Source organism: Alligator mississippiensis, chromosome 9 (genome assembly GCF_030867095.1).
Source record: "Alligator mississippiensis isolate rAllMis1 chromosome 9, rAllMis1, whole genome shotgun sequence".
Lineage (NCBI taxonomy): Eukaryota > Metazoa > Chordata > Crocodylia > Alligatoridae > Alligator > Alligator mississippiensis.
Genome location: NC_081832.1, coordinates 45,221,930 through 45,239,755, shown reverse-complemented (window position 1 = coordinate 45,239,755; position 17,826 = coordinate 45,221,930). Strand labels below are relative to the sequence as shown.

Genomic DNA, 17,826 nt, shown 5'->3' with positions numbered 1-17,826 from the left:
CTGTGTAGGTAGCTTAGGGACCTTGAATCCTGTTTTTCCCCTGTCACCTCCTGCCTTACAGTCCAGGCAAACTTGGCTTCATTTGGCCACAGAAAATTAGGGTTGGAAGGGACCTCAGGAGGTCATCTAGTCCAGCCCTCTGCTCAAAGTAATACCATCCCCAACTATACAATCCCAGCCAAGGCTTTGTCTACCTGGGTCTCAAAAACCTTCAAGGATGGAAATTCCACCACCTTTCTAGGCAACCTGTTCCAGTGCTTTACAAAGAGCATAGCCCCATAGAAACAGACACCCAGCCCATAGCTGACAGGGCTTCACTCGGGGCTACCTCCTGAGTCCTTTCACTGCAGTCCTCAGACTCTAGTTCTCATGCCTCGCAAAGAAGGTTCTGTCCCTGGCGGCTTCCACAGCTAGACTGGCCTAAGACTTGGACTTATATAGGGCTCTCTGGGTCGCATGACCCCTCCACTTCCACCCCCTGGGTCATTAGGCTCTGTCTGCACCTGGAGCTGGCAACTGTCTTGCTTCAGGCTCCCCGGCCTATGAGGTTGCCTCTGGTGTCACCACTGGGCACAGGCAGAATAGATACAGAGATGAAGTGAAAGGATGGGGTGAAGGGGGAAATCAGAACCAGAAAACCAGGGGGAAGGGACCTCAATCAGGGGAAAGGATGCACTGGCAAACATGCAAAAGTTAAGAGGAAAAGATGGACAGTTAGGGGGGAAGGAAGGGAAAATGGCCAGGTACCCCTGGATCCCCTTCCCATTCTGGTAATTGGGTAGGGGTCCTGTTATGGGGGGTCAAGTAGCCCCCTTTTCCTCTGCGCCCTAGCTTAATCCCTCAGCCCCTTCCCCTTGTTTCCCTTTGTCAGACCCTGCTCTCCCTGAGCACAGAAGTCAGGGGCAAATTTCAAAACATCCTTTGAAATAAACATGTCTGTAGTAATTTGCATATAGACAAATAGCTATGGGTACTCAGACCTAGTTCATCAAGAATTGATGCATTTTCTCTCTTGAAACTGCTGTAAGTTTTAGTACAGATATTCCATAAACACACATTTAAACAGCACTTTTGTGTCTACTTATATAGTACAAAATATGCATGATATTAGTCTACAGCCTAAAAGGTTTGTTGTTTACTATATAGTTCACTGGGCTGGACCCCAGCAGTCAGTAGGTCTTATTAGTCTTGTATTCAAGTAAATATGATAGTAAAGCTGGGACTTAAATCTTTGTCATGGATGTAATTTGGTCGTTTTATAATTTTTTTTTTTATTTTTTTTTTGAAGAATTTACGTTTTAAGTTTGTATTAATTCTTAATTTTTAGAAACCAGAAGGGAAGCCTGACCAAAAAACTGAGCCACCAAAACCAGAACTTGGTCGTGTGATTCACCTCAGTAATTTACCTCATTCAGGATATTCTGACAATTCAGTGCTCAAACTAGCTGAGCCATATGGAAAAATAAAGAACTACATACTGATGAGAATGAAAAGCCAGGTAACATTCTACATGGTTTTATGATGTAAATTGATTTATGCATAATCTTAAGTGAAAGGTTGAATAGATTTGTGTGCAAATAACCAGAAAGCCTTTTAAAATTGTAACTTGGGTGTGACATCAACAGGGATCCTAGTATTCTTTGTTTGAAAATACAAAATTCTCCAATTTTAAAACAAACCCAAAATTCTCTGACCAAAACCCCCCAAATCCACATTTTTCTGCAGTTAAGATAGAAATCCACTCTAATTGTCTGTGTCACAATGATGTTTTATTGATATATTTACAATTTTGAAGCAATTTGCAAGCCTACCCGTGCCTCAATCATTGTAATAAAATAAATTCTAAATACCTATATATTTTGGGATTTGATTTTGTTTTTTTTAACATAGAAAATCAGAGCTGTCTGTTGCATTTGCTCACCAGGATGTAGGTCCAGCTGTGGTGGTCTCACCCACCGCTCTGTGGTGCTGAACACCCCTGATATGCCAGTGCTGTGCCCATGCCATTGCCCCTTACTCCCAAACCACAACCTTGCTGGAGTAGCCTCCACAGCTCAGCAGGTAGGACCCGGTGCAGGAGGGAACACCATGCTGCAGTGGCTGCCAAAGTGAGGTGCAGCAGTGGCAGCGTGGAGTTGTGCCCCATGGTGCTGCTGGGTGGGCCCTACCTAGGATTTTATGGGCAGTCTTTTAATTTTAAACAATTAAAAATCGATCATAAGACTGCCCGTAAAATCCTACATGCATACATGCTAGTAATTTAATAAAGAAAAAAGGGGAGTTCCTTCAATTTATCTCATTGTGTACCTCACTAAATATGCAAAACCTTTTTCATTATGACTCTTTGAGGTTTAACTTTAAAAAAAGACCATTGAAAATGACATGTACTAAGCATATTACCACAGAACATTTCTCAGTAGGTATAAACTTAAATGCGTCATTGATGTGTATGTGTCCCATGTATGTATAAATTGTGAACGATTGGATCTCAGTACTTTTAAGCTCCACACTGATTTAAAAAAAAAAAAAGTGAAAGAACCAGGTATGTCTGTCAGGTCCCCAAACAGGAGAAATAAATTTCATAATTAGTGTTCACCTGAAAACCTAGAAGCAATTGAGGATCTAGAAGTGCTTCTAGATTGTAAACCTTAGCAAAAATTAGTGAGTACGCAATCTGTTTCCTATTCTAGCTGCTCTTCCCAATTCACCTTGGTGTGTGTTGTGCACCAGTAAGCAATGGTACCTGTTGTGTCCTCCAGATTTTGATGCTAAGGCAGGATTTTATGCTTACTGACACTTGAACCAAAACTGCTTTTCTGTCCTCTCCAGAAAAGTAATCTGTGTTTTGAACAGAATAGATTGCTCCAGAATTCCACACAAAGATCCCTTTTGGATGAGCAACTGCCTGCTGCCACTTTCTGGTATTGCTCCAAAAATTTTGAATGGAACTATCCAGAGCAGTCCCTCTATCCTGGAAATTTTAGCACAGGGTGCAGTTTTTGTCTTGGAGTGGGGGGGGGGGGGGGGGAGGGGGGGTGGGCATCCTGTTCAAACTAATTAGTGTAAAATTCAAACAAAAACTACACTGACACTGTCTTTTTAAGATGACTCTTTCAGATCAACTAAGTATCTCTATGTCATTTCAGAACTACTTCTACAGTAAAAACATTGCATTGTCCTAAGGCCTGTAGCACTGACAAATGTAGGTGTTTTTTCAGGGCTGCAAATATGTAAAACTGGGTTGATTGGGTGCAAGAACTAAAGATACTTTAAGTTGGAATTTGGCCTTGATCTAATTTAAATAACTCTGTAAAATCTTATTATATAACTCTTGCATACTTCTATGTAGTCTAATCTTTTTTGGTTTTTTAGGCTTTCATAGAGATGGAGACCAGAGAAGATGCTTTAGCTATGGTTGAGCATTGTGCAAACAAAGCACTTTGGTTCCAAGGCAGATGTGTGAAGGTGGACTTGTCTGAAAAGTACAAGAAGCTGGTATTAAGGGTAAGTGATCTGGTTTTAAAATGAGGAGAAATCTAAATACCTATTTATTTTTAATCTGGATGATATGGAAATAGTAGTAAAATGGTAAGTCTACAAGTTGAATTTCTATAGGAATCCAGCCACTTGCAAATTGACTGTTTCAAGTTACTATTCCTCTTGTCTCATTTTCTTTTTTATTTCTGTTCATATCTAAATCTTATTCAGGATGTAGTAGTCTTCTCAATGTAACTTACTTTTTTCCCATTAAAATGGTCATTGGATTTGTGCAGTCAAAATCTGAATGTAATATCTACCAACTCTTCTGCCTTGATAATCCCAGTTTTTGTTGCTGGCTTCCTTCCTTAGATTTCTTGCAGAATTGGGAGCCTGATTCTTGGTTTATGATTGAGAGTCCCAAGTAAAGTTGCCCTTACCACAAAAAATTTAATTCTTAATATTTTAGATACGTTACATGAAAAGCCCTTTAGTACTAATCTACAGATCCTGTTGACCCATGAAGTTGTTCCTTGTTAGTTATACTTAGGAATGAGAGTGCTTTATTCCTGTTTATCTTAACTCAGTTTGCAGATGTGTTAATAAACTGAACAGAAGCCAGGTTGGTTGGTTGTTTTTTCCAAAATAAACATGCCATTTCACACCTAGCATAATTTCTTCTTGATTTAACTCTATATGTATACAGGCTCTAACTGCATATGAATCAGGAATTTGTTAACAATAAATAGTACCACACGTCCAGGTTTTCCCAGACATGTCCTCTTTTTTGGACTCCTGTGCTGTGTCCTGGTGGGTTTCTACAATAAGAGCAAATGTCTGGGTTTAGTGAGAGGCAGCAGCAGGGCTGGGGGGGTGTGGCTTGCACCAGGGGACTGTGGGTCAGGAGACAGGGGCACCAGCAAGGGGTAAGGGGTGTGGGGTACTGTGGTTTGGGAGTGAGGGGCAGGGGTGGGGTCAGTTGGTCTGGAGTGAGGGGCAGCAGCAGGGCTGGGGGTGTGGAGCTTGTCAGTGAGGGGCAACAGAATGGGCGGGGCAGAGTTGCCCCCTCCCCCCCCCCCCCCGGACAGTTGTCCTCATTTTTGGACCTGGAAATACGGTAGCCCTAATGCATGAATAGATTCTTAATGAGAACTAGAAGTACAGCGGGAAGGGGCCTCTAGTTCAACCCTCTGCCCGAGGCAGGATCATCCTTATCTAAACCATCTTATACAAATCCATTGTAACCTCCTATTAAAACTATACAATCAACCTAGACACAGTACAAGACATAACACCTTAATCAGCCACAGGTAAAGCAGCGGGAGCATAGTAGCCAATGTCCTGCTGCTGCAAAAGTTGTTAAAATACACTCCATAGATCTCTGAAAGGCAAAACCCCTCACAGTCCATATCAGTCTGACCACAGGGTAACATTTCTTCCTGACTCCAAATATGACCATCAGTCTGACCATGAGCAGAGGGGCAAGACCTAGTTGGGAAGAATCTCCAGATTTAAATTCCAGCAGGAATATTGGCACACCTCAGTTAAAATCCCCAGGCTTGGCTGCATCCAGTACTCCCATTTTCTAAGAAAATGTAGAAGTAGGAGGAAAAGGTTGATTGTCGTATCACAACTGTATATACTTATGCATTTCTGCAGCCCCTGGAGTTATAGGTTAATCGTAGATGATGGGCCTTGAGTGGTCAGACAGGATGCTCAGGTATCACCAAACCTGTTTTGGGGTATTTGTTTATCAAATGGAGCACATTTGCAGTAGCTTGTGTGGGTGATGGTCTGTTTCCCAAACTCCAGACATGCATTGAATGGTTTAGACATTTGTAACACCCTATGCATTAGATGTTTGTTGGGAGAAATGTGAGCAGGGTGTGTTTGTCACATACAGGGCATCTTTCCTGTATCTTTTACAAGTTTCTCTTGAAATGCATATTTAGCCTTTTGTTTTCGTTAGCCACTAGGTCAATTGAAATGCATACATAGTTTCCTTGCCTTCACTGGCTTCCTTAGTCACACCAATGTGATGGGCATGTTAGGTCTCTGTTGACAGTTTTCTTGATTTGACATAATCCAGCACAGAGAATAAAACCAATTGGGGTCGCTCTATTTTGTATGGTCCCAGCTGCCACTTTGCATTTTTGTGCAAGATGCACTGTTTTAATTTGGTCACAAAGATTGTATGTCAAACAGATTGGCTTTAGAGTGAAATTACTCTAAAAGATAAAGATTTTATGTGTAGGCCTGGCCAAGTTGTTGCTGTATTCATCATCAGCAGGGAGGAAGAGAGGGAGCTACTGACAGAGGCAGGAAGCCCAGGTGTCTTAAAGTGGTGGTATGGGGGGGGGGCACACCTCTGGCCTCAAGGCCTTGTGAGTCCCACCCTTCCCTGGAGACTACCAGTTGGCCAGTCTCTGAGGAGGGGTGGGACTTCTGGGGCCCCTCGGCCAATCAGAGGCATGGGGGCTCCACCATGGAAACGGTACCTGACATCACACTAGAACCGTGCAATCTGGAAGCAGCCTCTGTGAAATTGGTAGGTCCCTAACGATATCAGCAGCATTCCCTTCATTCACCCAAGTAGTTATTTTGTCAAAGAAGATAGTTTGACATGGTTTGTTTTCAGTAAATTCATGTTGGCTGCTTGTCATCAGCCTCTCCTCCTCCGGATGTTTGCCAGGGGATTTGCTTAGAATGTGCTCCAGTAACTTCCCAGGTACTGACGTGAGACTAACCAGTCTGTACCCCCCCCCCCCCCCCCCCATCCTCCTTTTTGCCTCTTTTAAACAGGGTCACACTACCATGGCTTTTTTCCAGTTCTCTTGTACCTCGCCCATCTCCCACAACTTCATCATAAATATCGCTGCCAAGGGTGCCGAGATCTCTGCCAGTTCCTTAAGTACCCTGGGATAAAGTTCATCAGGCCCTGCTGACTTCTTTTCATTCAGACCTATCAAAAGCTCTGTGCCCTTTCTCTTGTTATCTCATCCTTCAGCCTGTCTCTTTCCTTATCCAAATAATATTTGTTAGGTGTTAAACTTTTTTATGTGTGTTTTTTGTGAAGACTGATGCAAAGTAGCTGCTCAGTAGCTCTATCTTTTTTGCATTGTTAAAAGAGTCAGGGGGAACTCTTAATAGTGGATCTATAGATTCCTTGGTCTCTTTTTTTTTTTTTTTTTTTTCTGGCCAGCATACTTGCAGAAACTTTGGTTGCCCTTAACCTCCCTCACCAAGTGCAGCTCATTCTTTGTTCCCTTCCTGATTTTTGTCCCTGCAGTTTCGTGCTATTACCTGGTAAGCTTCCTTGGTGACCTGCCCACTTTTTCAAATGCAAAAAGAGAGCAATGGAAGCCTGGAAGCTAGGGATGTGAATGGTTAAATGATTGTTTAAGTACATTGATAACCAGTTATAGCTTATCAGTTATCATTTAGCATGGGGTGGGGCACAGTTTAGCAGGGTTGAAGCCATGTGGTACCTCAGCAGGAACCAGAAGACAGCAGGGCAGGAGGAAGGAGGAGACTAGCACTTATACCTAGGTTCTACAGACCCCTATGTGGCAAAAAGCAGGAAGGCTGCAAGCAGCTACAAGTAGCCTGAGCTCTGGGCAGGTCTCTGCCACCTGCTACAGAGCCAATACTGCTCCGGGTAGTCAGGGGTAGTCCCCCTCCACCTGACTTTGTAGTCATGGGCGGGAGCCCAGTGCCACGGGGCCTGTCCCTGTCCCAGCCCCTGTTACATGCACAGCTGGATGTGGTGACTTCTGTTGCTGCTGCTTCTGCTGCTGGTGGCATTCTCATGTACTCCCTGGCTGGACCCACAGTGGCTACAGGTCCTGGCAGGGGCAAGGTGGACATAAGTGCTCCCTTGGGCCTGTGGCTCACCCCTGTGGTATGCCCTACCTGTCCCATCCTGTCTTGCCCATACTTGGGCCTGGGCCTAGAGAGGACCCACTCACTTGCCCAGTTTGTCATGAGGTGCGGCCCTGGGGAGCTGGGGCCCAGGTGAGGTGCTGAGTCCCTGCTGCACCTTGGGGCTGGAAGTGCCCCACTGATGCCAGGCCAGGCAGGGGGTGCTTCATAGGCCAGGTCAGAGCAGCTCTACATGGGCCAGGGCAGGGTTTGCCATATCAATTAATTGTTTAATCATTGCAACTAAAACAGGTTAAATGGATATTTTTTATTCCGTACTTACATACATCCTTAGTTAGAAGCTCCTTGTGCAGCCACGTTGGTTTCTTGCCATTTTTCTTGTGCTTCCATCATGTTGGGACAATTTCTTGTTGGGCTTCCACACCTGTGCCCTTTAGAAGCTCCCAGCCCTCCTAGGTCCCTGTATCTTTCAGTTTCTCTTCCAATGGCACCATGCCTATTGACTCCTTAAGTCAGTCAAAATCCACCTTTTTTTAAATCTAGGCTGCTTTCGCAGCTGAGGGGGGAGAAAAAACATCTCTTAACTTTTAAACACCCACGCCAGGCCCAGCACGCGCCCCAAAGAGGCAATGCATTAGTTGCACGTGGCTTTCCCAACGTTTTGTATAGATTGGGTGTTTTAGTGGGTCTTTGGGGCTCTTTTATCTGATAGCTGATTGAATCGGCTTTAGCTAAAAGCACCAAAAAGCCCCACATCACAGAGACTGCAGACCTGGGTCAAACTAATGTGCTGCTGCTTCCATTAAAGTGCATTCCTCTTTCCCCCCGTCCCTGTCTGTCTGTCAGGGAGAACAAAAGGAACAGAGAACCAGGACACTATCTCAGGATCTGGTATTCTATCAGGTCAGGATCACTTCCTCCTAACTTGCTTATCACCTGAACATCCTGCACCAATTCTTCCCTATTATGTCAGGATGATCCAGGAGACAAAATCCCCTGTTTATATCCTCAGCATTTTGGAACAGTTATTCACCACACAAGTTTAAAAACTGGCTCAGTGCTTTGTTTGGCTTTATTGTTTTTGCAGCAGATGCCAGGTAAATTGAAGCCTCCCATCAATATCATTTCATAGCTTTTGGATAATTTTGTTACCTTCTTCAGGGGTGTCTTATTCACTTCTTCTTTCTAACTTGGTTGTATATAATAAATCCCCATCATTATACCAGTGCTGTATCTTTCACCTTTCATCTTCACCCAAATGTATTCCGCTCTTACCTTCTTCCTCCTGAACCAGGGAACAAATCTGTGTTTGAAATGTAAGGTGACATCACCACCCCCCTCTACTTCCAAAATTGAGCGTAGCCCTTGATGTTCACATTCCAGTCATAAGAACTGTCCCAGGTCTCTGTGATACCAGTCAGATCATAGTTCTTCCAGCTTATCTCATATTTCCCACGCTTCTCTCATTTGTATACATTCATACCGTATTCAGACATATTTGAGGTACATATTTTGTTCTACCATGCCATCTCTGATACAATATTTTTTCTGCCGTGAAATGCTGTGGCAAATGCACCTAAGTAGAGAATATGCTAACAAAATACTATCATCATCATCATCATATACAAGTTTCCTATACTTTTTTCACCTACCATTTAGAAAGCATGCTAGGTTTTCAAAAGCTTTTCTGCTTTTTGTGCTGTCATTTTGAAACGTTGGAAGGAGAAAATATGTGCAGGGCTGGGATGGTGCCATCACTATTTGAATACTGTTAGTAGTTATATATTTTGGTATGTCTTCCAGGAAAGGTGGCACTCTGACAACAACATGAACCAAGTGACTATCTTTAGGAATTATAGTGCAAAAAGGAAACACCACTTAGTCCTTTTAACAGCCAGATAGCTCTAGTGCTTAGGGAATGAAATAACAAGAGGTGGGCAGCTATAATGCAGTTCCCTTTCCGAGTAATGCCATTCCCTGAGTCCTGTAGTGATTGTATATGACAAGTTTGTTTTTAACTTAAATGTTTTATTTTCTAGATTCCCAACAAAGGAGTTGAACTACTGAAAAAAGACAAAGCTAGGTAATGTTCTCTTTATAATGAGGTTAACATCCTTTAATTGAAGTAGACTAGAATGTAATGAAAATAAATATTTTTCTCTCTTACAGAAAGCGAACGTATTCTCCAGATAACAAAGATTCTCCAAGTGATAAAAAATCGAAGACAGATGGTACTCAGAAAACTGAAAGTGGCAGTGCTGAAGATAAAGAGAAGGAGGAGAAGCAGGAGGGTGATGGTGAGAAACCAGCTGCAAAAGGCAGCGAACAGGCAGAGCAAGATGAACCTAGTCTGCTCCTTGAATCTGAAGATGAGCTGCTAGTAGATGAGGAAGAGGCAGCAGCTCTGCTAGAAAGTGGCAGCTCAGCAGGAGATGACACCGATGTTGCAAATTTAGGCGATGTGTCAACTGAGGAAAAGAAAGATGCAGTTGACGACACTACCACAAAAACTGAAGGAAATGTTGGCACTAATGTAGCAGCAAAGAAAAAACTTAAAAAGGTAATGAGAGAGTATAGTGCATGGGTAGGGGGAAATTCTGTTTGTATAATTTGAACAATCCTCCATAGTAGCGTTAAGTCTTCAAAGCACATATACTGCAGCAGTTTGGAGACTGATTTTTTTTTTTGTATTCCACTTCCTGTGAAGAAAAGGCTGTAGTATCCCAGTATAGGATCTGTCTAGTTTGAGATCATGTGTTTAAAGACCAAATTGTAAGTTGATGTCTGCTCCCTGGATTTTTTCTTGCTCCTTTTTTACTACGGTCAGTAGTAGAGTGATTAGGAATTGCTTTGTCCCTGAGGTGCCTGTTTTTCAGAAGATCTTTAGTTTCCACTAAAATCAAGATTTGTTCAGATGAGACTATCAGACTTCAGAGTCTTATATTTAGCAGTACTTTTAGCTAGACGTAACTTGGACTGAAATCCAGTTGAAATTAAGAAAGCCTTGCATTTAAGAGGGTGTTTCTTCTATTTCTTTCCCTCGGCCTCTTCACCTACCAATCTGTCACCATATTTCATTCTTGGTTCTCCCTCTGGTGTTAATTGAAGAAATGTTTCGGTTTGTGTAATTGTCTTGGGTGGAAGGTGCCACCGTCAGCAACTAGCATGCTTGGTAAAAGATGGAAAAGTTATATAACATGTTTACTCTGTATCGCATATGAACGTTGGACAGACTTATGTCCTTTGTCTCACAGGCAGGAGCATGCGGTCAGAGAAGGGAAGTAACAGGAATTAACCACCTTTTATAGTTTTCTTGCTATCAAGAAGTAAAGTTTCTGTTCAAAACAACTTATAGCTGTAGGAAGTTAGCTCAGAATTTGGAGGTTCCTAATTTTCAAATGCTGAGATACTGCCTGGGTCCTTTTCAAAACAAGTAACATATGGTCCTTGCCCTAAAGTGTGGGTGCAAGAGGGTCCGTTTGTGTGAGTGCAAGAGGGTCATATTTGTTGTACAGAATGTTAAATACTGGTGCCAGTTCCACCTTAACAAAAACTTTAACAGGCCTGTGTTGAAATTAAGAGGCAGTTGACCTATCGCAATAATAAAATGAGATTTGTTAAATGTGTTCAGATTGTTTCAAAGAGGGGGAAGAAGTGTTTTTAGTAATTCATTAGTTCCTAAAATGGTAATTTAAAAGTTAGTTAAAAAATATATATTCATGCATTGAAAAGAACAGCTACAAATGTTACATGACTTTTGAAGAGAGGCTGAGGGAACTGGGTTTATTTAGTCTAGATAAGAGGACATAGAAAGGATTTAATATCAGTCTGGAATCTGAAAAGGGGTTCCAGAGAGGATGGAGCTGGACTGTTCTCAGTGGTGGCAGATGACAGAACAAAGAGCAATGGTCTCAAGTTGCAGCAAGGGAAGCTTAGATTAAATACTAGGAAGAATTTTCTCATTAGGAGAGTAGTAAAATACTGGAACAGGTTACTCAGGAAGGTGGTGGAACCTCCGTCCTCTGAGGTTTTTAAGACCTGGCTAGACAAAGCCTTGGTTGGGAGGACAGTCCTGCTTTGAGCAGGGGGTTGGACTAGATCAGTGTTTCCCAACCATGGGTCGTGACCCAAAAGTGGGTCCCAAGAGTATATGAAAAGGCTGCGAACAGATTTAAAAAATGGATCAACAAACTTTAAAAATGGATCCTCCTTTAAGGAGGAAAAACGTGGGAAACCATGGCTTTTCCCTTACAGGCTGGCAGAGTTCCCTTCTGGGGGGTGCTGGGGCCTGGGATCTGGGGGAAGTGGGTCGGGAGTGAGGGGCAGTGGGTCAGGACTGTCCACCGATGTTTACAAATGGGTCCTGGTACAAAAAAGGTTGAGAACCACTGAACTAGATGACCTTCTGAGGTTCCTTCCAACCCTAGTTTTCTATGATTCTATGAAATATGCTGAGGCTGGATTTTTAAATTGGTTCCTTTTTTTAGGTACCTGTGAAATTGAGGTTCTAATGGAAATATCTCCCATATTATAAATAACTTTAAGCTTATTGCAGACAAACAAATGTAAGGATTAATGATCAGTTTGCTGCCATCCAAAAATTGCAACAGTGTAATAACTATTAGAATCAGCAGTAATTAATAATGTATTCACTACAGAAACAGAAATGAATCCAGTGAAGGAGTAGAGATGAGTTTGCTAGAATAGTCACAGACAGAATATTTTTAGGCAAACTGAAGATAATTAAGGAAAGTGAGTATAGGTATATGGTGAAGTATTTCTAGAAGGAGGCTAAACTATTTACTTTAAAACTAAAGTATTCTACAGTTTTAAAAACATGCAAGTAATTTTCATTATACACATTTGTTTAAACAGTGCTTTGGTGGTTTTAAACAGGGGGGGTTTCAAAGAATGCAGGTAGTGGTATGCCTCTTTCCCCCTCCCTCCCCTCCATTTTATAACTTGGAGAATAAGCAGAATTTGCAGAAAACAGTATTTTAACCCAGTGGCTGATATGGGAACAATTTTCTCTCAACAGCGGTATGTAGGTGGTTTCCCACGGAGCATGGAAGGCTTTGTCACTCTAGATGAAGTTGGTGATGAAGAAGACTCTGATCATCAGAAACTTCGTAAATCAGGCATGGCAGTTAAATCTGCTAGCAAAAATGATGATAGCTTGGCTGAAATTAAGGTAGATAAGATTGAGGAACCAGAACAGGAAAGTGAAACCTTGGAAAATGGAACCAAAACTGAGGAGAATTTGAAGTCTGAACCTGTTGAAGCTGCTGATAATACAGCAGCACAGGATACAGAGAAAAGTACAAATGAAAATATAGATATAAAGGAAGAACAGGAGACCAAGAGCATCCAGGAGAAAACTGTTACCCCAGATGAATATCGAATTGGACCATACCAGCCGAACATTCCTGTTGGTAAGAAAGTTTCCCGTTACTTTTCAAATGCATCTTTATGCATCACAGTAGCATTTTTCATTTCTTTTTATTTCTGACTTTGTTAGCCACGGAAACAAGATCAAAGCTTGCCATTTCATTTTGGGACTTCCCACTCTAACATTTCTTGGTCCTTTTTTATTTTTTCCATGTAACCTACTATGACAACTCCTCTCTGGCCTCAAATTAGGCTGGTAAAGGTGTATTTAGAAGAGTTAAGTCACTAGTGATTTGTTGTTTAATCACTTAAACCTTTTGTAACGATCCAAAATAGATCTCCTTTAGAAAAGAGAACCATTGAACAACCACTCTTTTTAATTCAGAAACACAGTAGACAAGTATATGCTTATTTAATTACTGGAGTTCTGGCTTGAGTAAATAAGAGCAAGGACAGTAAAAGCTAAAGTAGCCATTCAGTGCAAAATGAGTTATGACTTTAAGAATTTAGCTGAGCAAATAATGTATTTTACATTAAAAGACAAATTGTTATAGCGTAGATCTGTTAGTTATTTTGTGGTGTTTACTTCTCTAGGTGTGAATTATGTGGTACCCAAAACAGGGTTTTATTGCAAATTGTGTTCCCTGTTCTACACAAATGAAGATGTTGCAAAAAAGACCCATTGCAGCAGCCTTCCTCATTATCAAAAGTTGAAGGTAAGGCAAAAAATAGTTCACTTTAAGTGAAATGATTCTGTCATGGGGAGTAAACTTGATGAGACTGTTAAAGAGCATAAAAGTATTTAATCAGTGGAACATTTTGTTATCCAAGGATTGTAAAGAGCTGCTGTTTTGTGTTAACCTTTGTTGAGGTTGCTTTTGATGGAACAACGAGTAATAGGCAGTTTGGGTGTAAGGCGTTAGGATTTTCACTTGCTTTAGAAAATAATAGGACTGTTGATTGAATAAAGGGCTAAGACTTGGAATAGTTTCACAGGAGGGATGTTTTGAAATTCATCCTGATGTCTTCCTTGTGGGTAGTTTGATAAAACTACGTAGTCAGCAGAATCCGAAGTGAAATTTTTGTGCATAATTTTACATTTGCAACCTTAGATTATGTGAGTACTTATTTGTTCCTGTTTGAATTAAATATCCTACAGAAGCATATCACATACATTTATTCTGTTTTCAGTAACTTTTATTTACTATGAGGGTCTCTTAATACGCTGCCTCTAAGGAAGAAGGGAAATCCTAAAAATGCTCAGTAACTGCCACAGTTAGTAATGCAATAAATCTTCACAATTGTATCATACTTCTGTTTTTAGCTGATATCATCTTTAGCTTGTTGTCAGGCTGGAGATACAAAGTCCATTCTTTCCAGTGCAAGGAAAATGGCTTTGCTTAGAGTTGCAATGGAGGAGGAAGAGGCACCATCTGTAGAAGTAGGGAATTCTCCAACCAGCACAGGAGTTGAATTGGGCCTGGAGGAAGAGCAGTACAGGGAATAGAGGGACGTTGAAGCTGAGATGCCTCTGCAGGGACTAGACAGGCACAGTGACAGCAAAGGAAGAACAGGCCAGAGGATCCAGCCAGCAGACAGGACCTTGTAGAACAAATCACCTCATCTGTAGCTTTTATTTCAATGACCTTAATGATGAAAATTTGAAGTATTGGATATTTATATAAGGGGGTGGGGTAGGGAGGGAGTTAACTGGTTTAGTGGCAGTTTATCAGAATTTCTCTTGAAGTTACCATTTAATTTGTCTCTGTCACAACTGTAACCACCAGTGAGCTATTACTGTTAATGTTATTGTGGAGGAGAGCAGCTTTTGCTTCACAAGTGTAAGATTCTGCCTCTTCTCTGTCCAGGGGCTGCCTATATCTTATTCCGCTCACCTTCGTAGTCGTAAAGGTGGGCACAAGTAAATAATACTTGGTCAGAATGTAACACATGAATCCCCACAAGATCCCAGTGTGGTATGGTGGGTGTGTTCTTTACCTGCTTTTATAGATACGCAAATCAAGACAGTCACTTGGCTCACTGTAGGCCTTAAATGTATCTGACAGAGACCAGAAGTTTTGTGGGGGGGTTGTTTTTTACCCTTTTTCTTCCAAGATCAGTTTTTTGGTTTTGGGTTTTTTTTTTTTACCAGATCAGACTGCTTCTCAAGTAGAAGTTAACAGCATGGGCTTAATAAATGATCTTCCCTTTTTGATGTATTAGTAGACAGGAAACTTACTCATTGATTCTTTTAAATTTGTTAAATCCAATCCTTCAAAGAGTTCTTGCAATAGTCACTGCATTGGATCCAAGTGTTGTAACAGGAATGTTGGGGGGTGTCAGGCATGTTATTTGGTAATCTAGTCAGTCATGTGGCATGTTATCATTATGCATTTCATTTCAAATTCACAGATTTGTCAGTGTTTATCATGGATTTATGTTTAGAAATATGGATATTAGAACTGGCATAATTAATTAGCATGTTTAATTTATCCTTAACTAGATTGGATTTGTTGTGATTGACTACTGTTGTTGTTGTTGCAGAGAATTCTGGATAAAATGGCAGAAGATCACAGACAAAAGAAAGAGGCTTAAGTGCAAAAAGCTCAATTTAAGGAAAAAGCAGCTTTGTTTTTAATGCTAACCTTTTTTTAAAGTCAAAACAAATAGTAGATGGAAAATACTGTACTTTTTGTTGTTGTTTTAGTGAAATAATAGACATATATAGGTCTGTATGTGTTCAATGTTATAGCAAAAAGCATATACAGTTAAGTTAATGCAGATTTTTTTGTTTGAAAAACTGGGAATGACAACAGAAGCATTTTCTTTCAATTGACACTTATTAAATTGTTGCATACTTACGAAAAGCTAATGTATGGAAAGTAAACATCAGTGATATTTAGTTGTTTTCAGGCTTCAAAATTTTGTCCTTCAATTCCACTCTTCAATAAAAAATAAAAAGTGACATGGTATTTTTATTACTTTCATCTAAAACATTCCATATTTCAGTCTGAGCCTAGCAGATGTTTAATTTTGGAGCGTGAGATTGTCGTTGCATTTCATTTTTGGAAAGTCTAAGTGTGTAAAGGTTTGCATTTAAAAAAAAAAAGTTGGTTTGAAGTTTCTTTTAATGTCATTACTGTTATCTAGATAATAAGGAAACTAGTATGTAGCCAGCTTTAAAAACTTTGTGATCTTTTTTTCTTCAGTAGATTTTTTCCTCCCCATCCTACTATTCAGTGTATTTTTAGTGAAATGTAAACTTCCATTCTTCTCTCTGACCAGTATTATTTTCTTGAGCTCTTACTGCTTTAACTTGAATCTTGTAGCCATTGTACATCTCTAGTATACGCAAAAGCAGCATTTGAGTCTGGAAATGTAAAAAGGTATCTTTATATCCTTCACATGTAACTTTTCATACCTGCATTTTAAAACTGGTTTAGTCAGAATATTAGAACTGTGCTCTTAATGTACCTGCACATGTGAGATGTGAACAGGAATTTGCATGTATAATCTGTGTTTATCTGTAGTTTTCTGATTATTTACTGCTTATTTGTGGATTCAGGTTACTAAAGTGATTTACCAATAAACAAACCTAGGCAACAGTAATTTTGTTTTAGGTGTTTGGCATGTTGACCAATGTATTTACTGTGCTTGTGACACTTTTTTTTTGTTCGTGACAATAGATTGAGACTTGTCTTCAGCAAATATTTTAATTTGACATGTTTTAATAGTTTGGTTTAGTAGCTTATTACATTGATACCCTTTCATTCCCCTACATTTTAAGCTTACTGTGCACACACTGCCCATCCAGAAGTTAAACTTCCAGTTAGTGAAATTGTTCTAAGTGCTTCCTGTTGGTGAAAGTGTAAGTATTAATGGATTTGCCTAATGCAGAGATTCAGACTTTTTGAAATTCTTAGGAATCATGAACATTTTAGGAATAACTTGACTTACTAAAATGGAAAGATAACATTTTTACTCCAAGCTGGTTGGCATAGAGATGGAAATGTATGCCTGTAGTGTTTGGTTAGTATTTGATGGGGGTTAATTTACTGGTTTAAATGAATAAATAGTACATTTTGATGTATAGTAGACCCTTGCTTATCTGAACCCACTTCTATATGAACATTCATTTATTTGAATTACCAAACTGGTTGTCATAAAATGCGGAAAAAATAAATACCTATGCGTGTTCGATTTCCTACTAGGTTTTTTAAAATGTTTTGGGACTGTTGTGTATTATGCCTTTTGGTTTTTATGTTCCTCTTTTGCCCTGCCTTATTTGAAGTATAGTTCACATTTTGCATAAGTGAACATAAGCTTGTTCCACAGGGTTTGGATAAACAAGGGTGTATCACATTTGGTTCATTTGCTTGGTAAGTGTGTACTAGTTTGTTTTTCTTTGGCATACTAGCAAACATGAGGAATTGGATTTTATAAAAATAAATCTTCTCAAGCTAAGACTGCACTATAGTGTTGTTCTGTTGTTTTATTGTATTGAGAAGAAGCTGTATTTTTTTTTTCTGTGAGAATTTGGTTTGTTTGAGAATTTGAATATTGCTATATAGAACATTACAGTTTCTCCTGTGACTCGGTATATGGTGGTGAAAAGGTTGCTTGGAACTTGGCGCAGACATTTTCATCAACACACCTTTAAAAGATTGTCAGCCTAATCTGCAGTAATTCATGTTTACACTTTCTTCTCATCAAACAATCTGTTATTTTTATAGTAGGGCTGCCTGACTACTTGGTGGCCAAGGACTGTTACCCCTTGCTTTACAGGCTCCCTTTCTTCTGTCCTTGGGTTTCCTTGCCCTCACAGGCTGTGCTGGCTCACCCCCAGGAGTGGGGCCAGGAAGCAAAAACCAGAGAAGAGGAGAGCTCAGAAAACACACTGCAGCAGTAGCTGAAACAGTGGGAGGAGTTGTGCCTATATGGCGTCATGTGTTGAACAGCTCTGCTGTTGGAGTTGGGTTTTTTTTACCATTAAATTAGCTATATGGATGAGCACAGCATGAAAATAGTATCGCTGCCCTCAAAGATTTTTCCGTTTAAAATGCAATAAAAAACCAAACC

The 17,826-nt window shown here is 40.4% G+C and overlaps 1 protein-coding gene across 3 annotated transcripts in view; it reads left to right on the top strand.

Moving 5' to 3' along the window:
* MATR3 (matrin 3) overlaps positions 1–17,218 on the top strand; it is a 52,213-nt gene extending 34,995 nt beyond the window's left edge. For all 3 annotated transcript variants that reach the window (XM_006268881.4, XM_006268880.3, XM_006268879.4), the window contains 7 exons: positions 1,328–1,498; positions 3,373–3,504; positions 9,399–9,442; positions 9,529–9,919; positions 12,398–12,791; positions 13,342–13,463; positions 15,292–17,218. In XM_006268881.4, coding sequence (XP_006268943.1) covers positions 1,328–1,498; positions 3,373–3,504; positions 9,399–9,442; positions 9,529–9,919; positions 12,398–12,791; positions 13,342–13,463; positions 15,292–15,342 — 1,305 coding nt within the window. In that variant the 3' untranslated portion in view covers positions 15,343–17,218. The remainder of the gene's footprint in view (positions 1–1,327; positions 1,499–3,372; positions 3,505–9,398; positions 9,443–9,528; positions 9,920–12,397; positions 12,792–13,341; positions 13,464–15,291) is intronic.
* The last annotated feature ends 608 nt before the right edge of the window (positions 17,219–17,826 follow it).